Genomic DNA, 26,795 nt, shown 5'->3' with positions numbered 1-26,795 from the left:
CAACTATTCATAACCTTCCCCTCTAAGGAATTCACATGCATTTTTGCCAGTTTTATTATGACTACCTTAAAAACCGGTGGTAAAACCTGCTCTTGGTGTTTTTATAGGTCTACAGAGAGATGACCTGCTGAACATGTATTATCAACAGGACATTCTGCAAATGGGAAGGGACTAACCTATTAAACCTGTTTACACGCTATATTAAGGTATAGGTGGAAGCAGATAACATTTTCCTAATTCCTTTCTGTTCACTGTACACAAATTACTAATACAGTGATTACAGTAAATTATTCAGGAGACTTTTTTGTAGGTCAGATTATAATCATATTTACTGAAACCTATTAAAGAACGTGCCATAAATGACATGCCATAAATGTCTGTTAGATGCAGTTCCCACCTCATGGACCAGCACCTATCTCAGGAAAGGAGATTTCCTTGGCTCCAGCCAAAGTTGCAGAAATAGCACAGCACCACAAGCTTCCCTATTTTCGTAACTTGGAGTCCATTACCGAATATTTCTGGGACCCAAAGTTCTCATATGGATCATCAAATACAAACACAACCTCAAAGGAAATCTGTCACCAGCATCATCCACCCTATTTATCACCAACATCATCCACACTGTCTGTCACCAACATCTCCTGCACCAACCGGTTAGTGCGGGTGACAGTGATGACAAGGGTGTTTACCTTTTTGGGATCTGTGACTCTGTTGTTCTGTTAAAGGGGTACTCCCCTGGTAAACATTTATTTTTTTTATCAACTGGTGCCAGAAAGTTAAACAGATTTATAAATTACTTCTATTAAAAAAATCTTAATCCTTCCAGTACTTATCAGCTTCTGTATGTTCCACAAGAAGTTCTTTTCTTTTTGAATTTGCATTCTGTCTGACCACAGTGCTATCTCCTGTCACCTCTGTCCATTTTAGGAACTGTCTGGAGCAGGATAGGTTTGCTATGGGGATTTGCTTCTACTCTGGATAGTTCCTGACATGGACAGAGATGTAAGCAGAGAACACTGTGGTCAGACAGAAAGGAAATTCAAAAAGAAAAGAACTTCCTGTGGAATATTCAGCAGCTGAAGGGTACTAGAAGGATTAAGATTTTTAAATAGAAGTAATTTACAAATCTGTTTAACTTTCTGGCACCAGTTGATTAAAAAAAATGTTTTATAGAGGAGTACCCCTTTAAGCCTGTTTTTTTTTTATATGCTTATGAGCTGACTTGGTGCACTCAAGGCGTTCCCAAGGCCCAAGTGCACCCTGATGGCCTGTCCAATTCTTCTTCTATCCGGCCACCTAATAATCCTTCCCCTGTGAAATCTCTCTCGCAAGAGGATACATTTTACTTTCTGCCTCCATGCGCAAGTACTGCGCATGTGCCGCTTCCAGATGTGCGCTTGCGCAGTACTAGCTGTTGTACATCTTGGCAAAACATTAACTTTTCTAATATACTTCCTAAAAAATGTAATCTCTTTTTTATAGAAATCATGGTTTATAAAAAAAAAAAAGACCATTAGCAGACCGCATTCAATCCAAAACATAATCCTGTCTGACTGCAGCATGAAAGCAGAGGGGGCTACAGAGCAGCCTGCAGTGATGAGACCCAACACAGCAGACTCAGGAAGGAAGTGCATGCATGGTGAGTGAGGGCAGGCTCAGTGCTTGCCTTAGACATGCCCCTTCATGAGCAGTGTTAGAAAGAGTGAGCAGCAGAACTGAGGGATTTGTGAGCAAAGTACAGAAGCTAGACACATAAAAAGGCATGTAAAGCATCTGCATGATCTAGTGAGTAACATATAACAGTATTATTTTTTGTTTTCCGTGATATGACAGGTACGCTTTAAATCTGCATGCTCGGCTCAGTCAAATGAAACATCTTTCCTGATTATGTCTGCAGCCACCCTTGGACATAACATTGTCCTCACAATACCAGCTTGTTACCTGTTACTGTGTGTGACAGATTATCTTCTATGAGAGAGTAACGCTTAGCTTAGTAGATGTGTACACATTTCATATTTGAACAAGGATTTAGACATTTTCCAATGCCCGGGAGGTAAATGCATTGGATTATACAGGCTGATGTATTTCTTGTGTTTACTTCTATTCGCCAAGTGTAACCGGAGAGCAGGTGTTACTGCACATGTGACTGGTCTGTGTGTGTCATAAACGAGTTTATTAAGGGGGCGGAAACGCTACCAGAGGCCTATGGACTTTATAACACTAACTTTTTCATTCTGATAGGGAAGATTAGGAAAAGCCACCAGGATATTTGCATGTGTACATTAACCCTATGTATGTCTACAGATCTCCAAAACTAGAGAAGCATAACCAGACTTGTGAGCTGTCAGCATTGAGGTCAATGGGTCACTTCTTGACAGTATGCAAACATTGGAGCTATTATATACTGTAGGTTTAAGAGAACCTGTTATATTTACTGACATCTATCTTTGTATATACTAGAGCATCTTAGAACTTTATTAAAGTATAAATATAAATTGACAACTTGGCGTTACCGGCTGGGGGGGGGGGGGGGGGGGCTCCTGCATAATCTAAAACTGTCTAATCAGCACTGTAGGGACACATCTCTTTAGGAAGGGAAATGGTAACACCTGACAATTTATTCATATATATTCAGGAGTAATAACAGAGGAACAGCCTAATGCAGGGTTAAGAGAAAAGATACACCAGAATTGTTATTCATATATAAGTATTTAGTAAGACAAATGACTGATCCACTATAAATGGCCATCCACTTTAAATAATGCTTTTCGGTTAGACAACACCCCTACAATTCAGACCACAAGGTGCTGGGACCCTCAACAATGATTGTGGATTCTGCAGAACCTCACATGAAGAGGTCAAATTCTTAACAGGGCCACAACAGGAGAAATAAAGTTTTATATAATGGCAAGTGAAGTCAATGGTTGTCCGTGTAATGTATGGATATGCACAGTCTTCCAGATGCTCTTTACAGCTGTTCTTCTTCATGGCTAAAAGGTAAAGGTATTTGGAAATGTTTTTTTCTAAACCTGAGAATCCCAGATTGGATGACTATGTTGTTTTGTAGGCTGACCATTACATCTAACCCAAGATGTTCCACCACACAACTCGGGGTTGGTTGTTCACCTCTTATATCACAATGTTCCGACTATGCTATATTAATTTAACAGTCTCAACTCCATAAAAAAATGCAATGGTAAGTGTAGTACTCACCGACAGTGGTCACCAATGTGCTGGAGAAGAAGAGGGAAGATGCAAAGTCCCATCTGCTTTCATTAGATGAATTATACAAGACCGAGACCCCAAACCTGTTGGCGCTGATCACTTTTTCCAGGAAGGCCTCTAAGCCACTGTCATTCACACATGGACTATTATTTAAAAATGTCTGCTTTAGCCGCTTCAGCTCCTGACGCAAACTTTGCTCATATGGACTTTCAATAGTGGAGACCACCAGTGCGCCTAAAAAAAGATAGGCCAAATAGCCAACTATGAGCAGCGTAAGCACCAGCCAGGACTTCATCTCAGAAGAACTAGAAAAAAAGGAAGAGAAAATGGTTGAGTTTACAAATTTTTTTAGTGGTTTCTCAAATTCTAGTTCGTTGTGCCACAGAATTGACTCAACACCCAACATACTAAATATTACAGATCTTATGCTATCTTAGACAAGTAGGACATATCCTCAAGAAAACCTCATACCGTAAGATAACATCATAACCTACTGTAAAACAAATCCCATAATAATGTCAGATCTGGCAGGGTTGAGTCATGGTTTAAGGTTTACTAATGACATTTCTTTTTGGAGATAGAATGAGAACATGACATTCTGGCATTAAAGTGTCCCTGTCATTATACAAAACTTGAGATATCACAGGTACAAGTTAAAAGTTTTGAACGGTCAGGGTCTGACTATGCAGACCGCTACCGATCTGTAAATATAGCACATGGTAGCTTGCTTCACCGCTCAGCTGGCCGCAAACTCCATCCAGTTGCACAAGACGACCGCATAATGAAGTGAGCTACTGGGCATTTTTATCTAGAGATTGGTAGGGGTCTGAACACTGAGACCACAAAGGATCAAAACTTTTGACTTTGACAGTATGGTGGCCCAGTACAGGACTTGCACCCCTGTACCCTTGCTGCCCTGTCAGGCAGCCTCCATACAGTGACCCCTGGGCCCCTCCTGCACCTGTTCCTTTGTATATATGCTTCTATGCTTGTTATAAAGAGTATTGCATGTAAAATGTGTTATGCCTTTAAGACCTGTTGTCATGTGATTGTAACCCAGTGAGGTACCAGTGACCATGTGACCTAAGGGTGACCTATGGGACCCCACCAGAGTCTCCCCCATAGAAGCCCTGGGTGGAGCCTCTTCACTCTCTCTCTTTAAGTCTGCTGAGTTGCAGTAAGGTCAAGACCTAGGTGTGTGTCTGGAGTCCTAAGGAGGTCTAAAGTCTACCATGCAGCCATGGATCCTAAAGTCCAGTACCCCACAGGTAAAGTCAAAGCCTGGTAAGCTACAGAAGGGGTGAAGTTAGTAATAGTCTGCCATAGACAAGTAAGTCCAAGTCAATCTGTCTTCAGTTAGTGTGGCTCTGCAGCAAATTGTCTCAGTCCATCATAAGTCCCAGCAAGCCCTGAGGTCCCTGAAGTCACTGGTCACCTCCTTGGGCCCAGCCAAGCTGTATAGACTGTTACACCTGTCTGACTCAGTAAAGCTGCCGTTGTTCCGTAACTTGGCATCTGAGTCATTATTGCCCCCGTGCCTAGCCCAGGATCCAGCAGTATTCCTTCTGCTGGTGTAGAGGATAAACCACGCCCTGACGTCACAAACACAAGGGATTAATGCCATCTGCCCCTAGAGTAATTCCATCTGCCCTCACCACAACTTTTGGCGTCACGAAAAGGATACAGGTGTGTGCCTTATGCGAAAAGAAACCCCCCATTCTGAACTGTGTGCAGTATTGCCAAAAATTTGCAAGCAGATGCAAACAAAAATTGCACCATAAAGTGTACGGGACTTTGTCAGTAAAAAGTTTTTATTCCAAGGCGCTTGTGAAATAGAGGGGGAGGTGAAGAAAAGACTGTTATCTGCAATTGTGAACTGTATAGAGTCTGTACCTGAAAGAGTTAATTTGGTCCGGCATTTCCCGCATGCGCGAGCGGTCGCAGCTCCGCCCGGTCAGTTCCCAGCGGTGACGTCTTTTCAATACAGGGAGGAGTTACCCAAGAGCCACCCTGAGTTGCACAAGATCGCAAGATTTTGCTGACCGGACCAAAACCGGAAGTTCCCTTGGCGCAGCCAATATGGAGGCACCGGAGGCCGGAGGCTCCGGCTGCTGCGCTCGTCTCCGGCTGTCATTTACCAAGTACCCGCTGCAGCGCAGACTCTGCAAACACCAATTATCATCAGTATAAGGTCTCCGGTGCCTGAGCTCACCATTTATTGTTGTCTGATTGTCCACCAGTCTGGTCGCAAGATTAATCATCATAGAGCACCTGCGAAATAGAGGGGGAGTGTCCACAATAGTGCCCCCATCAGTCAAGCTAGAGCCGCTGCAGCACTTCAGCAGTCATCTTAAAGGAGAAAGCATCCTATTCTTCTTAAAGCGACAGCGCACTCAAAAAGCAACGGGATGTCTGAACCCAGCACCACAGATCAACTGGGCACCAGCGCCCCTTCATCTCCAGTAGCAAGGTCATCGCCTGCTCCAGTAGCCAGGGTCCTACCCCCCTTGCCCCCAGTCAACATCAACGGTCCTGGTGTTCCAGCGTCTGCACCGGTATTCATGGGGAACCCTGTCCTTCCCACCTACAATGGAGTCCCCTTCACCCTGATGGATTTTAAAGAGAGGATCCAGAGTTTGTTTGCCTTTTACTCTTTCCCTCCTAACCAACAGGTGCAACTGCTAACAGGACAACTCCAGGGACCGGCACTAGAGGAAGTCCGCACCTGGCGAGCATCTGAGAAGGCAACGGTGGAGCAGATCTTTGGAGGACTGTACCAGGTATTTCAGTCACATTCTCCATCAGAGGTACATCTCCGGCTGTATGCAAGGCGACAAAAGCCAGGTGAGACCTTGAGAGCGTATGCTGTAGCCCTACAGAATTTGGCGTATCCAGACTACAGTCAACTGTTCCGGCTATATACTGATGCCAGTTTTGAAGGTCTAGGAGCTGTCCTGTCCCAAGTCCAGGAAAGACAAGAGCAAGTAATTGCCTGTGAGGAGCAGAGAAGAATTATGCTAATTACAGCTCCTTCAAATTGGAACTTCTCGCCCTGGTATGGTCCGTGACAGAAAAGTTCACAGATTATTTGGCCCCCACACCATACACTGTCTACACGGATACTAACCCGTTGGCCCACCTGAACACTGCCAAGTTGGGTGCCATCGAACAGCGTTGGGCTTCCAGATTAGCTAATTACAACTTCACCATCAAGTACAGTACCTAGGACCACGAGACTGTGCCCATAGGGCTGACATGAGTGTCCCACGACACATGGGACAGGCTGGAATCAGTGATGGTCGGGCTCACTGTGACCACCACTTGTACAGCAGCAACTTGTGCCAATGGGGAATGATGCATAGGTGCCTGTTGGGCCTGCCAAACCTCCTCCTCTGCAGGAGTGGGCCGAGGCACTTTGGTTGGTGCCCGCTGGTTAGGCCAAACCTCCTCGACCACAGGAGTAGGCCTGGGCACATCTGAAGAAGACCATCGACGCAGATATCTGGGGTCCATAACAGGTGACTCAGGATACCATTCTTCTTGGATGACTTTCCCCTTGACGCTTGGTGGCAGGAGACCAAATGGATCTGAATCCCAATCTTCAGAGGGGAAGTAGACAAAGGGGATTTGTGTTGGGTTCTTGGGCCTAGTGACAGCTGCTGCCCATTCCCCTCACAGGCTCTGTACCAGGGTGTATTCTACAATTTTTCCCGCGTAGGGAGTGTAGAGGTGTAGGGAGGTAGTCTCTCTTCACCGCTCTCCGGTTGACCAGAATAGTACCACCTTGGTGACAGTCCATTAATGTGCCATACCCCCTCACTATGTTGAACTTGATGACTGTGGCTCTCCGCCGCACTAGGGGTAGCTCTCCCTCTCGGGGTTGCTCCAGCCTTCTGATATACAAGGCCTCAAGGCTCTTAGTGTCCTGCTGTTGGATTTGGCATACTTCATAAGGCACTACTTTAGGGCCATACTCCTCTCCTCTGTGACCTTCTCAGCTTTTCTGTCCCCTCCCGCTTGTTCTTCTCAGCCTGGGCAGTTGGGACAGAAAGATGAGACTTCCCTGGCAGCGGTAGGAGATGATCCCTCATGAACTGGATCAATGCAGGCTCGTCGCCAAATAGCCACTTAGGTAAGGGTGGTGACTGGGGATGTGCTGGGGGCTGCTGGACCTGGGGTGCTGGCTCTGGACTAGGGGTAGATGGAGACTCACTTCCAACTCCTTCGTGTGGATCTCCGCCCAGGATCCCCCAGGTCCGGTGATGGGGAGACAGATTCTCGCACTGATGCAGGCGTTTCACCCGCCAGAATTGCAGGCCAATCCCCATTGTCCTTCAGGTAGGTGTCTTCGGCAAAGGAACCTTAAGGTGGGCATCTTCAGCACAGATGGAGAATCTCTGCAGACAATCCGCTAACTCCTGGAACATCTGTGCCGCGGCAACTTGCCGGACCTCCGGTGCCATCTTGGGACTCTCTGTTCTTGTGCTCTGCTGCGCATCCGCCATCTTCTTGCTCTCACCAGGAACTTCCACAAGACTGAAGAGATCCGGCTCCACTCTGCTTCTTATACCGGTCTCCAAAAAAATGGCCGCCGGCCAGAACTTCATCATCAGCAGGGCCTGTAACTGGAAGTGACTAAGCGGTGCGTCCTCTTCTTCTGCTCCCCCGGCAACAAGGGGCAGACCTTTCAAGTTCCACTTAGGATTAGGAACTGCAACTTGGCTTCCACACCCAGGGGCGGGACATAGACTTTGGCAGAATCCTTTTGCTCACTTTTCTTCCAACAGGTATAGTGGCAGACATCTTGTCACATAACATTGCTTCGGCATTTTGCACAACTGTTCACAACTACAGCACTATCCTCAACGGCAGATAACAGTCTTTTCTTCACCTCCCCCTCTATTTCACAAGGGCCACAAGTAAAACACTTTCCTCTGACAAAGTCCTGTACACTTTCTGGCGCAAACTTTATTTGCATCAGCATGCGATTTTCTGACAATACTGGACACAGTTCAGACAGGGGAGTACTTGTTGCATAAGGCGCACACCCATATCCTGTTCGTGACGCCAAAAGTTGTGGTAACGGGGTGTGATGAAGACAGATGTTGTTACCCTAGGGGCAGATGACATTAACCTCTTGTATTCGTGATGCCAGGGCGTGGTTTATCCTCAATACCACCCAAAGGCATACTGCTAGTTCTTGGGCTAGGTACGGAGGCAATAATGACTCCGACGCCAAGTTACGGATAACGGTAGCTTTACTGAGGGTAGACATATGGTAAAGTCTATACAGTTCAGCCAGGGCCAACAGAGGTTACAGTGACTCAGAGACCTTAAGGGTTTGCTGGGACTTGTAGTAGGGCTGGAAAATTTTATGCAGGCCACGCTGACTTGACAGTTGCTGACAGGGGCTGACTTGACTGTGGCTGCAGACTTGACTTGAGGCCTCCAATGACTCTGGACACTTTTTAGGACTCAACTGGACCTCAGCAAAGACTTGTAAGGAAAGAGAGAGCTAGCTCCACCAAGGGCTTATATGGGGGAGACTGGCAGGGAGCCCATAGGTCACCCCTGGGATCACCTGGTCACTGGTACCTCCTGGGTAACAATCACATGACAAGACACGGTAAACAGTCTTAAAGTGACAATGCTTTCTGAACACATTACATGGTATAATACATTAGGGGGGGGGGGGAACAGATGCAAGAGGGCCCAGGGGACACTGTGGGGAGGCTGCCTGACAGGGCAGCAAGCGTACTGGGCCACCACACTTCTGAGTGCTGTCCGCACTAGGAAGCTCCAGACAGCAATGTTAGCACAAATGATTCCGCTTAAGGCTATGTTTAGACGGCGGAATTTCGTTTGCCAAAATATACTGTACATTCACTTCAATGGGATTTCAAGGTCCCCTTTGCACAGGAATTTCCGACCCGTATTTTGCGGAATTTAATTGAAGTCAATGGGGCTTGAATTTCGGCTGAATTCTGTGTTCTGAGAACACAGAAATTCCCGGAAATTCTGCACAAATTCCACAATTCTGTTCAACAAGCTTTGCTAAATGGTATTTGTGAGGAATTACAGAAATTCCACTGTCTGAACATAGCCTAAAGAATGGACAAGTCTATTCTTTTGGAGGTGAAATTTCAGAGGCAGAATTCTGTAGTGTGAACCTGGCCTTACATGGTCAGGTTTTGTTTATTTGTTTGTTTGTTTTTAAAAATGTTTTTATTGGAAACTGTTTCAAAACAGAGAATCAAACAACATAGGACAAAGTTAAAACGGTTGACAACCGCGATATAAGAGAAGAACTTATCATGTTTGTTTTTTTATGTCAAAGATAGGTGTTATTATTATTATTTTAATCCACATTTGGTTTTAATGTCAAAAACTGAAGGTGTAAGAGCCCCCTTATTCTAATCTCTAAGCCTTTCTTGCAGCAGACGCTCCAGTAGGGGTCCGCATCTAAAGTACAAGCTCATTTTACGCTTCATTAGTTGCTTAACCGCGAAACACTTCAATTACAGAAGAATGTCACACCATGTAACAAGGAGGCTGCAGGACATCTCATTCTGCATCTAGGTGTGATCCTTGTTAGTTAACATACTGTAAAATTTCTTAAATGTAGTACTTCCCTGCAGACTTGTTGTACATTACAGCCGCCATTACTCATTAACTTCTCAGTCTCCTAATCATTTATCTTTTGTCATAGCAAACCATGACTATTCTACATCAACAATGTTTGATCTAATCAGTAACATATATATAGAAGAAAGGGCGCCCGATATTAAAGATTAAAATGGGCCTCCTATTATGGCATCTGATCTTGCCCCAGGATAAAAAGGTCTGGTGTTTATTTCCCCCTACTTTCCATGACCCTGAGGTCAGTAACACCCCTCCCCCCCCCCCCCCCCCCCATTTATTTGCTGTTAACACAGTTCCCCTATAGCAAATTGAATGGGACCAACCATTCCCGGTCCCCATTTCTCCATGAGCCCCATAGCACCTGCACAGTCTTACTCTTTGGTCTGTATGTCCTTGTTGCATCTAATGGGTTTTAATTGTCCCTCGTGTAGAAATACACGTTAGCAAAAAAGGAAGTGGATAATACTCTATACATTAAAATGGGATGTGGGCACCACACCAGGACCTACGATTGTCCATCTGCCAACCTAGATGGAAAATAAGCAGCATTTCCACTATGTGTGAACATAGCCTCACAGTCAAATAGGATTTACAGTCAAATAGAATAAAGTGCAGTCTATTGTTCACTAACTTTCTAGTCAATAAAGTGCAGTCTATTGTTCACTAACTTTCTAGTTAGGGGTGACACCCGCTACTAAAACTTATCCCCTAGGGGATACATTTTTGGGGATGATATATGTCCTTTACGGAAAAGTATGCTAGAATTTGGGGGGAATTTATCACTGTCTTTAGAGCTGTTTTTGTGTGTATGTTTGTAGCACAGTACAGTGCTTCAGGATATTTTTGCTACTTTTTACAGCAGTGGTAATTAATTTATCAAGTTAAGTTTTACGCAAGACGGCAGTACAGCAGTGTATTTCTGGCGGATCTCTCTTTCAGTGAAAGTCAGTTCTGGAAATTCCACAATGGGCACTGTGCAGTGGAATCACATTGGCAGCAACAGGGTTCTGCTGCATTGGAATTTCCAAGCGCAATTTCTAAATGGAATTATGATCGGAAATTCAATAGTGCGAATCCAGTCTTAGAGATAAAGTTAGAAAATTGAAGGGGACTTGGGACTGATAATTACCGATACCTGTGTCCGGGTTCATACCTTGTTCTGGCTTTTGTTCCCTTTGCTATTGTTCCTGGTTTTGCACCCTCACTGACCCTGGTCCTGGCCTAAGTCTTGTTGCTGGATATGGCCTCTGACCCACCCCTTGGATTGTTCATCTGTGACCTCCTGGTCTACTCCTGGCTCTGACCATTAGCTTTGTTCTTGGCTTATGCTTCTGTCTCATCCTCTCGCTTGCTGCATCTTGACTGCTCTCTTTGTCTCCCTTCCTAACTACACTTCTACTGCACCAGCCATTCTGCGAGCAATCCATGAATATTCTGAGTGGGCACCCTTCCTGCAGCAGAGTCTCTTTCACATAGGGCGATCATTGGTCCATCTAAAAGGCACAGCAATCATCACATTGATTGTGCAGTCCTATAAATCATTGTTTGTTGTTATCACATCTCCTCATGTACATAGTGAATATACTGCCAACAATAATGGAAGTGAATGGTCACATAAATGATTCAGGGATTGCTTGTGTGGACAATAATTTGCCTGTTTATAAGATCCTCATCGAGCAACGATCGAATTGTACATAGTCGATTGTCACTCATATTGGGCAGCTGTGTAAAAGTACCCTTACGGTACCTATGTACATTAGTCAAAAGATGGCAGAACCTGCAGACTTTCTTTTCATTGACCTCCTGACTTTCCCCAAACTGGTTATGTTGGGGGATTTTAACCGCCCGACCCTTCTCTGAAAGATAAGGCACTGTCAGAGTTGTGCAGTGGCCTATGCCACCTCCTTCTGTTGAAAACACATGAACGATTGTGCTGAATATCCATGTGTATGAAGAGATAGAATATGTATGGCCTCTAAAGAATATGTATGGCCTCTAAAGAATCCACACCTCAAACCAGCACATACATAATACGCCTAGAGAAACCACATTCTTTAGTACCTGACTGTTGGAATACCACTTGGCCGATATGTATTATAACCCTGAATTCCTTCAGATCCCGGGGGACAATCATATAAACATTTCCCATGCCCATTATTTGGAACCTTACATTGATACTCATCTCCTTCGACTATTTAGAAGTAGATATGTCTCCAACGGTATAGAAGCTGATGATGGCCTGAAGTTTCTCAAGGCTACATATACAGAGGCTCTCTTTTCTCAGAGACACAGGCAACTTGATAAATCTACTCGTTTGAGGGCCTCTAGGGTGAAGTATACATCCTCTTTGGGATGACATAAAATCTCTGTTTGCTGACTCTAGTGTTGCCTAGTATCTATATCAGTATACAACAGGACTTTATACAATAGAATTGATTTCTTTCTCGTTACTACCATATATTATCATCTGAATATTAGGCGGAAATAAAAGGTAATACTCTGCAAATTGAAAGTAAATGGGAAACGTTGGTCGCCACTCCCAGAGGGTGAAAGTCTACCTCTAGAAATACAGAAATCTCATATCAACTTAGGTACAACAAAAGCATAAAAGATACCTAATATAGTAAAGCAGTGATATAAAACTGTCACTCACCTGCTCGGTGTGTGGTTCCTCTTCCAGGTCTCCTTGCACCCTCTTGGAGATAGAAAGTCTATATGTCGGTTGCCCCTAGCCTAGATGTCTCTTCTTTTACATTCAGTTCTCCCTGTCCCTATGTATACATAGTTATGTCTCAATTTTTCCAGTCCCTGCCCTACTGTGCTTCACCTCAGATCTCCTCTGCAGTCCCTCTCTATCTAGCACCCAGTCTCCTGTGGGTGCTCGCGGCTGGTATATTGCACCCACAGTCTCTCTACCTCCCTTCCCCCTGTCTCTCCTGTTCACTTTATTGCCCTCTGCACCTCTGAGCAACAAAAACTTTTACAAGAGAGGAAAAGTCAGAACTTCCTGAGAGTGCAGGGAGGGAGGAGAGACAGCAGCCACCGAGAAAGGGAGGAGAGAGACCTATGTGTGTCTGTAGGAGGAGAGACCATAAAGACTGAGGCTAAAGAGAGAGCTTTCTGTCATTGAGACATTATAGGAAAGGTAGGAGAGGCGTAGGGTTAGAAAAGAGACGACTGTGTAAGAAGAGAAACAAGTAGCAAAACCAGAGCCAGTCAGATGGAGTTAACGTATAATGGTCAAACTGCATTTTTTGCAACAATCTGCACAAAATCGCAACAAAACCTTTACTTTTTTTGCAAAAATGTTGAGAACTTGTATAAACCACAGAAAAACGCATATCAGGTTGGCCAGGTAAACATTAGCATCCCTTATTGACAGGTTGTCAAACGCACAGGGAAAAAAGTTCACGCACAGCATTGTGGTCAATATCTGAAATTACTGTTGGTTCATAAACCAGGAGTGAAACCACCACAGGGAAAAAACTTAAATGGAAAGATTTGCACCTTTTCTGTGTTTTGGACTCACTCCTGCTTTCGGTAAAAATATAGATCAATATACTATGCGTGAGCCAAACCTTAGTGGAACTGGTGGACCAGCTATAGCCAAAAGTATTGCAAAGAGGTGCATAAAATCAAGCACATAGTCGCACAATCTGTGTTGATACTATGAGGCTATGTTCACATACTGTTCTTTAAACTGTAATTCTCCAGCTGAAAAAATTATAGGATGTTTCTTGAGCTTTTTTGTGTGACCCTTCTCTCCCCCATCTGTCAGGGGAAGAGTCAGGAGGCCCCCATACTCTTTATACAGTCAGCTAGACTTCCTGACCAAAGGGCCCGAAACATGCATATTGGGGATCACTGGGGATCTTGTCACTCTGGTAATATGATCTGTAGAGTCTACCTCCATGCTTGCTGTCCTTATGGCTTACTGAATTTTTTACTGATAACTTTGTTCTCCATCTGTGCTTTCCAAAGAGTCAGATTGTTTATTTATTTATTTATTAGTGTATGACATTTCTGTATATATGCAAAGGGGGTAAATACTCTCCAATACTCTCCTAATGGAGACACCATTTCTGGTGTGTGGAGAGATGGAGAGAAAGGCCATTAGCACTGGGCATTCTGGGAAAAGAAGAGTTGTCCAGGCAACAGGCCTCTCACCAGCCAAGCCACAACACCCTGCTCTGTACTGATGAGGGGCAACACCCTGAAACAGCTGTCTGCAGATGGGTCCTCTTCCCTTCTGGGGAGACTTCTGGCTTGGCATAAAAGGGGTACTCCATTGGCCTACGCTCAGAACTAAATGTTCCAAGCGCTGTTTTGCTCTGCAGGGGCCGACCCCCGCAGCGCGAAAACAGCGTTTGGAACATTTAGTTCCGAACGCTGGCCAATGGAGTACCCCTTGAAATCCCAATCAGTTTCTGAGACTCGGTAACTGGAGTTAAAAGCTGATGTTTAGGGAACGCTACCTGAGAAGGTGTGATGAGCTGCTTTGCATATTCCTTATATATATATATATATATATATATATATATATATATATATATATGTGTGTGTGTGTGTTTGTGTGTGTGTGCGTATAAGTATGTGAAGCTTACATAAGGAGACGACAACATACATTTTGCAAAGTTTATGCACGATAAATAGCCACAGGAGCCTACAGCATACATCATTATAATATAGTAGCACTAACACACTTTACAGCAGTTACCTGTTACCTTGTAATTGTTCAGAGCCCTATAAAGTGTTTAAATCTTAATGGAATTAATTATTAATAGGAGTGACCGGCGATCCACACCAGGCAAGGCACAGCACATGCAAAGAAAAAAAAAAACACAGACAATACAAGCAAAGAAACAGAAAATACAGCACATCATAACAAATGAGGTCTAACATAAATGCGACACTTCACAGACTCCCACCTCCCAATGCGCCGAATCACCTCAGGCCCTAAGCCCCAATGGGAGGCCTCAGTAGCCATCCCAATGCGGAAGGAATGCAAACTATAGTCCTCCTCCCCACACCCCACCGCCAAAAGACACTTCCTACGTGAACTGAAAGCGTGAAAGAAATCCCCGATCAGCATGAACCAATAACGGCCCACCCCCCCCATAAGGCGCACCTCCATAAACCTATGAAAGCAAGCCAACGGACACATAGGGGAACCCCCTAGCGGAGACAATCGAACCATCACCCCCCGATCCGCCCGGTCCGTCTTGGACTGCCGCACCAAACATTCCAGCAAACCCTCATGGACACGGACATCCAACATCAGAAGACCACCCACAACACGCCAAAGAGAACGCCAGCTGAAACAATAAGGTCTCAAATGTAGAAAAACAAACATCTCCCAACAATTCCCTCAATCTCAACAACAGAGGAAAACAAACCGGCCGGCGCCTATCCCACTTCACCGCCTCTTTTTGAAAACCCCTAACCACCTGTTACTCCAGGAAAGACTTCGTGACATTCCCGAAACCCCGGGCCATAGACCAGAACACAAATGCCACCAGCCCGGGACCAAGACCAGAAAGGGACACCCCTTCACTAAATGCCCTCCCAACATAAAACAGGACAACAGCCTCGCAATCTGCTGGAGCAACCAAATTTCCCAACCGCCCCACTAGAGCCTCCCAATCCATCCACCAGCACCAATACGAAGACCAAGTCGCGCCACACACCGACCGACAAACCAAATCCCAGGCTACCACTAAACCAGACTCCACAACCTCACAGGAAAAGGGATCCCCTCTGCCGCCAGCTCCAGGAAGCAGTCCCACTGAAAACTAGAGAGAGCGTCTGCAACAGAGTTCTCCACCCCAGGAACATGACCAGCCACAAAATGCTTGTTCAACTCCGATCCCCTCAAAACTGTCTGATGGTTAATAGCCTGGAGCACACTCAAAAACAGTGAAAGCAAACACTGCGACTACCCAGCTGCGACCCCCAGACCTCCACCGCCACCACAATGGGAAACAAGCCTCCGGCCACCGACCGGCACACCACTGCCCCTGAAAGAAATCCCCGAAGACCCCCCGGCCGCATTAGTATACAAGCCCAAATCACTGCTCGAGACAGGCCGGTCCAGAACCAGAGGCCACCCGGTATACTTTTACAGAAAAACCCTCCACACCCCCAGATCATCACGCACATCGGCCGACAGGTGTACAACATGATGAGAGTGCCGCGCCCTGGTCGTAGCAGCCGGCAAAAAACTCTCCCCATCGGGATGATACTCGATATATGAAAAAAATAGAAACACAAGAATAGCGCAACAATGTGCGGTAAATGTGGTTTGGCAGAGAAAATGAGCGTGATGTAAAGAAACCTGCTCACCTTAGGGTGTTATGCACTGGGCATAACACCATATAGCGCTTGTATCCCGGTGAATCGGGAATCGCTGGATTGAGGAGGTGCGGCTGACACCGTGGCGTCCTGTGGGTCCTGGACGTCTAGTAAATGCGATTGGTAAAGGTTCCCGAGACACTAGTTCTCAGGGAGAAAAAAACGGTGTACCGAAGCGCTCTCTCCTCTGTGTCCGCTCACTGTTGGAGGTTCCGATTGTGGTCATGTGAAGAAATAGCCGGCTGGCCAATCGGGGGACACGCTGGCGTGTCACGTGACCGAAGGCCTTCGAACGCTCGATGTGACTCGGCTGGAGCGTGATCGCTGAGTGATTAACCAACCGCATCGAGTCTGGCTATTTCTTCACATGACCACGATCGGAACCTCCAACAGTAAGCGGACACAGAGGAGAGAGCGCTTCGGTACACCGTTTTTTTCTCCCTGAGAACTAGTGTCTCGGGAACCTTTACCAATCGCATCGGGATGATACGGCATGCAAAATTAAGACGGCCCAGCAAAGACTGGACCTCCCGTAGCCGCAACTTCCCTGACCTACAGGCCCGCAACACACCTTCCCGCAACTCCCCCGACTTCTCATCCGGCAAACGGCACTCCAAAGCCACCGTATCAATAATGATTTCTAAAAACTTAAATGAATTGGCCGGCCCCTCAGTTTTTTTCGGAGCCAATGGGGTTCCAAACCAGCGCACCACCCGCTCCATAACTTGCAACAAAACTGCCCAAACTTACGACCCCGCCAGACCAATAAACCAAAAGATCATCCAGTGCAACACCGAGTCAACAGGGAGAAACTATCCGGATGCACAGGCAGCAAACGGAAAGCCGTCTCCACACCCGTCTTCGCCAATAACGCACCTCACCCATACCGCCAAACCCAGACCAAGCCGCATCAAAAGAAGTATAAGACACGGCACACACCGCCGGGCTGATACCATCATTCACCGACTCCCCGCAGGATGAGAAAGATGGTCAATGAGGCGAAACTTGTTGGGCTCAAACGGCCCAATCATCCAGCCCAAAGCCAACTCCTTCAACAATTTCTCCTTAACCAAATTGCGCACAACGACCCTCGCCCCCCCCCCCCCCCCGTGCCACGCTAGGCATGCGAAAACCTGCTGCAAACCCATCCCGTAACAAAGCGGAAGCCACCCTATTTGGATACCAATCAAGGAAAGGCACCATCCTTTCCACCCGCATCGGCGTCGCCCCCCTTTGGGTCTGCATCTTCAACACGCCCCCGCCCTTTCTTAAAGCAATGGGACAAACTGTGGGAACCGCCACAACCGGAGAATTCATGCTTGAAGCGACAGTCCGCTCCAAATTTGCAGTGCCCCTCATTGAACTGCCAGCAGATGCCGTGTCCTGCACCAACCGACCGCCCCGAACCAGAGCCGCTGGCCCGTCCCGAAAGGACTGCTGCCCCCCCCCCCCCCTTCTCCGGAGCCTTCTCTCCCACCACACTCGCCAAAATGGCAAAGGCCTGAAGCCTATTTGAGAATTTTTTCGGTATCAGCCAATACCACCGGCGCTCCTCCTCCTCCTTCCTCTTCCCCTCATCAGGCTTCACCCTATCCAGATTGAACTTCTCCAGCGGAAGTAAGGAAAAAAATCTCCACATTCTCCCTTTTCCAAATTTTTTCCTGCACCTCCCCCATCAAATGCTCCCCCAACGGCCCTTCAAAACAGACATATACCGTGCAGCGTCCGCCAGGCGAACATCACCCCCACTAGAACCTGCCACGACTGGAGCCACACCGTGCAGCGCCATCCCCGCAGGAGCCACCCCCACCGAAGTCCCAACAACCTGACTAGGCGCCCCACTCACCACAGGCCCCACAGCCACCGACGCCCACCCCGACGCACCCTACACATGGACCGGGGACATCCCTAATGCTCCCACAGCCACACCACTCAATAAGGCCTGCATCCCACTCAAAAAGTACTGCAACCCAGCTAACCCGCTACCCAGATCCTTCCCCCCTGGCCAACAAGAGATGGTGGTGCACTCACCCTATCTCGCTGACAGTGAACCAGCGGCCATCACTCCTGGTGAAGAACGCAGCAGCACTTCCAAACCTCCATCTCCGACCATCTCCCGTACGTCACTGATGGCACCGCAGCGGACCCCCCCCAGCAACCGCCCCAGCATCACCAGCAGCAGGCAGCACTGGAGCCAGGTGGGTAGCCAAAGAGCCAGAACCGGACAGGCCGTCTGTAGTAGCGGACCTCACCGGAACCGGAGAAAGCGCAGGCCGAAGGGGCCCTTCTCCCCCGTCATCCAAGGCCAGGGCATCCAAGTCACTGTCGGCACTGGGAACTGAGCTGACTGCCCCAATCCTTTCAATCAGTTCACCAGGGGCCACGCAGTGCCGTAACCGCCGGCCCCCTTCCACACCAGAGGCCGCTGTGTGCACTTCTACAGAGGCCAACACAGGAAGCAGGCCCGCTGAACTCTGCCCAAAGGACGCAGGAGCGAGCATAGGCGTAGCGCGCTTTGATGATGTCCACCTAGCCCGCCCCCCCACTGGACTCCTCTTCTGCAGGGCGGGCCGCAGCGATACCCGGCTTTCCACTGCAGCTAGAACCCTCCACACCAGAGCGCCCACCAGAGAACCGCCCCCCCTGCCAGCGCCTGGAGCGGGGGGGGGGGGGGCGACGACCATCAGGGGACTGGTGATCAGTAGTCCGGGAGTGCCAACCACTATGCCTAGGAGCCGGCACCTCCAACCTGCTCGCCGGCTCCGGAACCAAGACGGCGAACTGCTCCTCCAGCCATCCATCCCCGCTTGGGTGCCTCCTCTTGGATCTGCTCCAGCATCGCCGTCAGGGAAGCCATCTCAGGTGAGCCGCCTTCAGCCACGCACTTCTGCTCCTGTGGCCACTTGCCAACTGACCCCCCACCCCGTATTGCCTATATATACCCCCCTTAACTCCTCCCCTTTCCAGCCCCGCTCACTGACCTCCTGATATTCTTAACCCCTTCCTGGCCACTAGTCCAGGGCTTTCTCATTCAGCATTTATTCTCTATGGGACCACTTAACATTTCCGAGTTCACTGTGTGGTGGCCCAGTACAAGAGGTGTTACCCTGTATTCTTGCTACCCTGTCAGGCAGCCTCCCTTCAATGTCCCCTGGGCCCCCCTTGCATCTGTCCCCCATGTAAATATGTTTATTATGTATTATACTGTGTAATATGTGAAGTAAGCTTTGTCACTTTAAAGGGTACCTCTCATCAAAAAAACTTTTGATATATTATAAATTAATGTATGCAGAATAACTTTACAATTGCATGTTATTAAAAAATATGCTTCTTTCTATTTAATTTTCCACTTTGAAGAAATGACCACTAGGGGTCTCCCTACCAGTCCTGGCAGCAAGCATTTCAGACTCATGCTGGAGTCCTAAACACTACGAGCTGCCAGTCTGCTTTGTTCACAAAGGAGAACACTCAGAGCTGCCAGCCTGCTTTGTTCACAGCCTGTTTGACTGTGAAAAAAGCAGGCTGGCAGCTCTGAGTGTTTAGGACTCCAGCATGAGTCAGAAATGCTTGCTGACAGGACTGATCAGGAAAAATACAATAGAAAGAAGCATATTTTTCATTAACATGCTATTGGAAAGTTATTCAACATTCATTCATCTAAAATATATCAAAAGTTTATTTGATGAGAGGTACCCTTTAAGACTGTTTACCATGTGAGCTGTCAGTGACCAGGTAAGGCTGGGTTCACACCACGTTTTGTTAAATACGGCTCCCGTATACGGCTGGGAGGAGGGGGGCAGGGCTTAATCGCGGCGCCCGCACTCAGCCGTATTCGGGAACCGTATTTAATGTATGTCTATGAGCCGACCGGAGTGAACCGCATCCTCCGGTCGGCTTCATTTTCGGCCGTATGCGGTTTCCCGACCGCAGGCAAAAACGTGGTCAACCACGTTTTTGCCTGCGGTCGGGAAACCGCATACGGCCGAAAAAGCAGCCGACCGGAGGCTGCGGTTCACTCCGGTCGGCTCATAGACATACATTAAATACGGTTCCCGAATACGGCTGAGTGCGGGTGCCGCGATTAATCCCCGCCCCCCTCCTCCCAGCCGTATACGGGAGCCATATTTAACAAAACGTGGTGTGAACCCAGCCTTACTTAAGAGTTACCAATGGGATCCCCCAGAGCCTCCCCCCTTAAAACCTCTGGGTGGAGCCTCTGCTCTCTCTCTTACTTCCTGCTGAGGTCTAGTCAAGTTGTGCCTAAGTGTGTGTCCAGAGTCATAGGAGGCCTCAAGTCCAGTCTGCAGCAACAAGCTACAAGTAAGCCACAGTCACAGTCTTGTCAGTCACAAGTCAAATCAGTCACAGTCATCATTTGTCAAGTCAACATGGCCTGCATCAAATTGACCTCACAAGTCCCAGCAAGCCCTTAAGGTCTTTGAGTCACTGGTCATCTCCGTGGGCTTGGCTGAACTGTTTAGACTTTTCCACCTGTCTAACCTCAGCAAAGCTACCGTTGTCCATTACTTGGTGTCTGAGTCATTATTTCCCCCGTGCCTAGCCCAGGTTCCAGCGGTATACCTTCTGGTGGTATTGAGGATAAACCACACCCTGGCATCACGAATACAAGGGGTTAATGCCATCTACCCCTAGGGTAAATTCATCTGCCCTTTGCATCACACCCCATACCACAACTTTTGGCGTCCTATGAACAGGATACGGGTGTCTAGTATTGTCAGGAAATTGCATGCCAATGCGAATAAAAGTTGCGCCAGAAAGTGTATGGGACTTTATCAGTGAAAAGTGTTTTACCCGAGGCGCTTGTGAAATAGAGGGAGAGGTGAAGAAATGACTGTTATCTGCTACTGTGAACTTTGTGAACTGCATAGAAGTGTTACCTGAAAGGGTTAATCTGGTCCTGTGTCTTCCGCGTGCACGAGCGGTCGCCGCTCTGCCCCATCAGTCCCCAGTGGTGATGCCTCTTCAGTGCTGCGGGGAGGAACCAAAGAGCCGCCCTGTGTTGCACAGGGGAAGATTTTGCTGACCGGATTAAAACAGGAAGTTCCCTGGGCGCAGCCATATTGGAAGCTCCGGCTGCAGCACTTGTCTCTGTTGTTACCTGTGAAGCACCCGCTGCAGCGCAGACTCTGGAAACACCAACAATTGTCAGTATCAAGTCTCCGGTGCCAGTATCAATTAATATTAACACGTTAGTGCCCGCAAGTCTGGTCACAAGACGAATTACAACCGGGTGCCTGCAAAATAGAGGGGGAGCCTGGAGGGGCAAGCTGTGCATAACTAGCTTGCCCCCTGACTGGTGAGCAGTTAAGGGGTTAAGAAATATACAGGCAATGTTTTTTAGCCCCCTCCCCCGCCTGTAAAAACTTGTTGGTAACTATAGTGGTATGTCCCATGGGTGGGGGGGGGGGGAAGGAGTGCACCAATCAGGGGTTTAATAGTTTCCCGGGCTTTCAGGGGCCCTCCCCTGGGTATTTATAGCTGTGGTGCCTCCCTTCCCCCCTCAATCTGCCCAGGACCCGGAGTTTTGGATGCTGGTTGGTATGTTGCTGCCCCTTATTTGTGGCCTGGATGGAGCAGGAGGGTGAGGGCTGGCATGCTCGCTTGTGGCTGAGCTGGATTATAGCTGCTGGGTCCCAGTTGCTATTAGCGACCAGGACCCCTGATAATGCCGGACATCGCCGATCTGGCAGATGTCCGGCATCACCTTTTCAGACGCGGCGATCAGAGTCATCGCCGCGTCTGATAATGTAATTGAACACATCCCGGCTGCTCAGCGGGCTGATCGGGACCATCGCGATAAAATCGCGATGTCCCGATCAGCTGGGACGCAGCAGGAGGGTCACTCACCGCCTCCTGCGCGTCCGCTCCTCAATTGATTGCTCCAAGTCTGAAATTCAGGCTTGAGCAATCAATCATTGATAACACCGATCATTGCCATGTTACTACATGGCAAGTGATCGGTGTCAGGTTCAGTGTGTGCAGTGTTATGGCTCCTAGGGGAGCTATAGCATTGCAAAAAAAAAAAAACAGTTGAAGTATTTGAATAGTTAAGTTAATAAAGATCTTTTAACCCTTGCAATTTTACACGTTTGATCACCCTCCTTTTCCCCATCAAAAAAAATAAATAAATAAATAAAAAATAAAAATACAAAATAATAATAATAAAAGAAAAAAAAATATCATAATAGTAATGATAAAAAATTAAAATCTATAAATAAAATAAAATAATAATACATAAAATACTGTATATTACAACAACATACACATGTGTGGTATCGCCGCGTGCGTACATGTCCGTAGTATATAAAAAAATAAATAAATAAATAAATAAAAAATAAATAAAAATAAATTTAAAAAAACAAAAAAATATCGTTATTTTAGGCGCTCCGTCTATGGCGTACGTGTATAATAAAAAAATAAATAAAAAAAAACGATAAAAAATTAAATAATTCAATGAATATAATACATAAATAAGTAATAATATTACTTGAATAAATAAATTTCACAGTCCAAAATAGCGTATTTTTGACCCCTTTTATACCGTAAATATGAAAAACAGCGATCTCAAACTCTGATCAAAACGATAATGGTACTGCGGACAGCTTCAGATCACAACGCGAACCATATGAGCCCTCATACCGTCCCCACTCCTTTGCCCGGCTCCTTACCCCCACCACACTAGCACTCCCCCCCTGCCCACTGCTGCCGTGGCTGCTGCTGCCCCCCCCCCTTTTTCCTCGTGCTCTTCCAGTGCTCCCCATGGTTCTTGCAGCCACTGCGCCCCCCCCCACGCCTCCCCATCACCTCTCTGCCCCGAGTTCCCAACCCCCCCCCCCATCCCCCCTCTGCTGGCGCTGCTGTCCTCCTTCCTCCTGCCTCTCCAATGCCCCCCGTGGAGGGGTAGGGAGTGCTCCCCTGATTTCGTGTTGCTCTTCCCCCTCTGGGGCGGGTGGGGGCATAGACGTATTTGTCGCCGCTCTCGCTCTGGCCCTGGGGGGCGGCACAGGCGGTGTTTTTTGGGCCTTCTGCTCACCTGTGGGGAGTAGGTGTTTCGATTCTTCCCGCAGGGTTCTCCCTCGGAGTCCTCTACTGCTGTTTTCCCGGCGTGGTTTCCGGCGCCGTTCCGGGCGGCGGCCGAGTGCCCGCGACCCGGCGGTCTCCAGCGTGCCTTGTCCCACGCCTGCGGCGGTGGTGAAGTGGTTCCTCCCTCTGTTGTGCTTCTCCATTTTCTGGAATTGGTGAGTGTTCTGATGTGGGGCTTTGCCCCTTCCCTGGTTTGTGTGCTTATGGCTACGTCTGTGTAGTGTTCGTCCTTTTGTTCCCGTGTGTTTGTTGAGTTTGGGTCTCGGATATGGGTGTATATCTGTGTTGGTCTCTGGTTGTGAGTTGGGTACGTCTCTTCTTGACGGGGTGCTTTGGTAGGGTATCATTTTCTGCGGTGCGCGCTTGGGTGTGTGGTCTTTTGGCCTTACGCTCTGGGTGGCCGGGGTTTTGCTGACTTAGCTCCCGAGGCTTGTTCCTTTTCCTGAATCGGTGGCTGCCACCCAATCACGGTTTTGTTTCTTTGGGTTTTCTCCCCTTTTGTTTGGTTTATCTCTCCATCTTAAGTTGTAGTCTCTCTCCGCTGCTCCATTGTCCTAGTGTATTTGTCTGCTGTTTTTTCCTGTTTCGCCCAATCTCATGTAGGCATGGGACTCCTGTATGTCGTGCTGGGTGCTTTGGCTGATGTGGTGGAGGGTAGGTTTCGCTTGAGTCTCTGGGGGTAGGTTTTGCTTGTGTCTTCGTTTGTCTTGCCTGTGTGGTTTCTTCTGTTCGTGGTGGTATTCCGGAGGTTGATTCTCCTGTGCTCTACACTTGTTGGGGTGTGGTTTGTTGCTGTAAGGCTGACATGCAAATTTGTGAAGCGTCCATATTTTGTGCTCGCTTCGGCAGCATGTATGTTAAAATTGGAACGATTTTGAGGAGATTAGCATGTCTTCCGCATGCCGTGTTGGCGTTGGTTTGCTGCTTTCCTATGGTCAGGGAGTAATTGCGTTTTCTCTGTTTTGGTTTCTTCGGGGCTCGCTAGGTGCCCCGGTTCCGGTCCTTGCTGGTTTACTGAATGTTCCACGTGGAATGTGGTTCTGGGCAGAGTTTTTTCCTGCAGGTTGTCTCTGGCTGCCGAGGGTGTGTGGTATCTGTGCCCCCGCATATGTGCCCCTGGTGCACTAAGGGCTGATGTTCCGGTTGGTTGAGGTTTTTTCAGGCGTAATGCAGTGGACAGGCCTGCTTTCAGTCCCCCGTTGCAGCTCATGGGGAGCTCGCTCTGTTCCCAGGTGTGGCTGGTTTGGTTGGTTGTTGGTGTGGTGTTTTGGTTTTCCAGTGGTGCTGCAGGGTGGTTTACTACTGGGTGTCTTGGTAGTCAGTGGGTTTCTGCCATGCTTGGGTTTTTTGTTTGCGCTTTTTCCTTTGGTGTTGGTTGTGGGACTTTGGGTGCTTGCTTCGGCAGCTCATGTTCTAGGATTGTGACGCTTGGTTGCGCTTTAATTTGGTGATGCTTTTCTTTTTTGGGTGTGATTTGAGTGATCGGGGGCGTTTTGTCGGTCTGACATTTGGGGCGTTGTCACTGCTATTATTTCTTTCTTTCGGCTTTCTTCCTGCGCTCGGCTTGTTGCACCTAGTGCTTCGCTGTTTGGAGATAAGGGTTATTTTGCGGCTGTACTCCCTGGGGTCGGTATTGGGTGTTGACGCTTTGTCCCGTTCTCTGGCAGTGGTTCCGGAGGTTGCTCCCTCGGGTGGAGTCGGAAGGTTTGCTCATGTGGCTGTGGAATGGGAGACCACCTCGGGTTCGGGTCCCGGGGTAGGACTGAGTGATACAGTTGTGGTTAAATTTTCGGCCTGTGGGTCATCGTGGAGAGTGGTGTATTTCTTGGTCCGCTTTGGTGGCTCCTGCGACTTGGTCGCACTCACGGTGAGGCGCTTGTGAGTGGTTGGGGTTGGTGTGGAGGCCGGGATGTCTACAGTCGAGGAGGGTCCCGAAGGTTCCAAATGTGTCTGTGGATAGGGGATTTGTTTTTTGGTTCTGCTGTTTGACTTCCTATTTCGTTTTGATAGGCTGTGATAAAAAAGTTAACTGCTGTGTCTCCTATCCAAGGAGGTTCGAGATTTGGTCTGTATTCTGCATGTATCCAATTAACATTCTTAGTATGTGACGCTGGGTATCTTCACCTGTTCGTGTGAATCACCTACTACTCAGTGCAAAAAAAAAAAAAAGGGTGCTTTCCCGCTGTGCTGCGATCCAGTGAGGTGAGGTTGCCGCATGGCGGGGGGTGATTTTTCTTTTCTGCTTTGCGGTTGGTGGGATGTTGGTGTATACCTAGGGGCTGGGCCCGTGAGCGGGTAGCCTTGCTGTCGGCGACCGTTTTTTCCTATCAGTTTTTGGGTCGCTTGGTGGCGGCTGTGGGTCGGATTTTTGGTTGTCACTTTTGCGTAGTTTTTTCTGATCCGAGGTTTTGCGCTGGCTTTTTTCGGGGCTAGGTGGATGGGGCACTTTCTTTCTCCTCGTCTCCTTCCATGGCCCTTGGGTGTCTGATGTGTTTTTTGGGTGCCTATTTTGTGCGTTTTCAGGTCTGTCGGTCCGAGATTGCTTAGGCGATCTGGGACACACAGCTTGGGCTGCATGAGGGTCCACGAATGACTGTTTTTTCCGGTTGTCGTCCTATTGTTGACTGGACTGCGGTGGGGGCCTCCCCCCCCTTTTTCTTTTAAGCTCCCCGCCCTCGATTGTCTGTTTTGGGTTTTGGCTTCTCTTTGTAGGATGGGGTGTTGTGAGTTGGGGATTCGCTCTCTTTTTGTATTGGTGTCGGCGGAGAGGGCTTGGTTTCCGGAGAGGGTAGCGCAGCGCGTGGGGCGCGGGCGATCTGCATGTTGCGTTGCTATTTTCGCCCAGTTCGATGTTTCCCACATGTGTTTTTGTTTTGCGAGCGGCTTTCCGCAAGGTGGTGCGAGTGCTGCGGCACTCTTTGGTGTATGGGCGAGTCTGAGAAATGAGTTCACACAAGAGTTAGTGAATACAAAAAAAAAAAAAATGCAAAAACATAGGACCTGGCGGCAGGTACCTCGGATTTCCTGGAGAGGAAATGTGTTGGGCGAATTTCCTGGGGAGGAAATGTGTTGGGCGAATTTCCTGGAGAGGAAATGTGTTGGGTGTGTTCGGGGGGCTGAGTTGGCCCCAGGTGTTGGCTATCCAGTATCTCTTGGGTGGGGGTCGGAGCCCAGTGTAGGGCTAACTGGTCTCCTCCGTGGCGGTAAGAAGACGGTGAAAGCGGGGTCAACCCGGGGTAGACCTCCACACAGGACAGTGTGACAGTACCTCTCGGGTTGGCAAGAAGCCAATCGGTGTCTTTGTTACAGTTAAATTGTTATTTATATAAGTAATTTTATAAATAAAGCTGTGGCCGATCCCCACCCACGGAAAAGTTGAATTGTTGTTGTGTCAGTTATTATTTAATTAATTATTGTAGTAAGGGGAGGGGTAGTTATAGCCTGCTAGGAGCTAATTGGGTCTCAACAGTCTG

At 47.8% G+C, this 26,795-nt stretch overlaps 1 protein-coding gene across 15 annotated transcripts in view; it reads right to left on the bottom strand.

The window, feature by feature from the left end:
- The window catches only part of KCNK6 (potassium two pore domain channel subfamily K member 6), a 95,418-nt gene that overhangs the window by 28,980 nt on the left and 39,643 nt on the right, over positions 1-26,795 (bottom strand). For 6 of the 15 annotated variants that reach the window (XM_056537643.1, XM_056537639.1, XM_056537638.1 and 3 more), the window contains one exon: positions 3,214-3,530. In XM_056537643.1, the coding sequence (XP_056393618.1) occupies positions 3,214-3,520 (307 nt within the window). In that variant the 5' untranslated portion in view covers positions 3,521-3,530. Of the gene's footprint in view, positions 1-3,213; positions 3,531-11,020; positions 11,361-12,520; positions 12,894-21,116; positions 21,366-26,795 lie in introns of those variants that run through there. The other 9 variants (XM_056537632.1, XM_056537635.1, XM_056537636.1 and 6 more) reach the window with 4 other exon arrangements.

The sequence above is a fragment of the Hyla sarda genome, chromosome 9 (genome assembly GCF_029499605.1).
Source record: "Hyla sarda isolate aHylSar1 chromosome 9, aHylSar1.hap1, whole genome shotgun sequence".
Taxonomy (NCBI): Eukaryota; Metazoa; Chordata; class Amphibia; order Anura; family Hylidae; genus Hyla; species Hyla sarda.
Note: the sequence above shows the minus strand (reverse complement) of the source record. Positions and strands in the feature narration are given on the sequence as shown.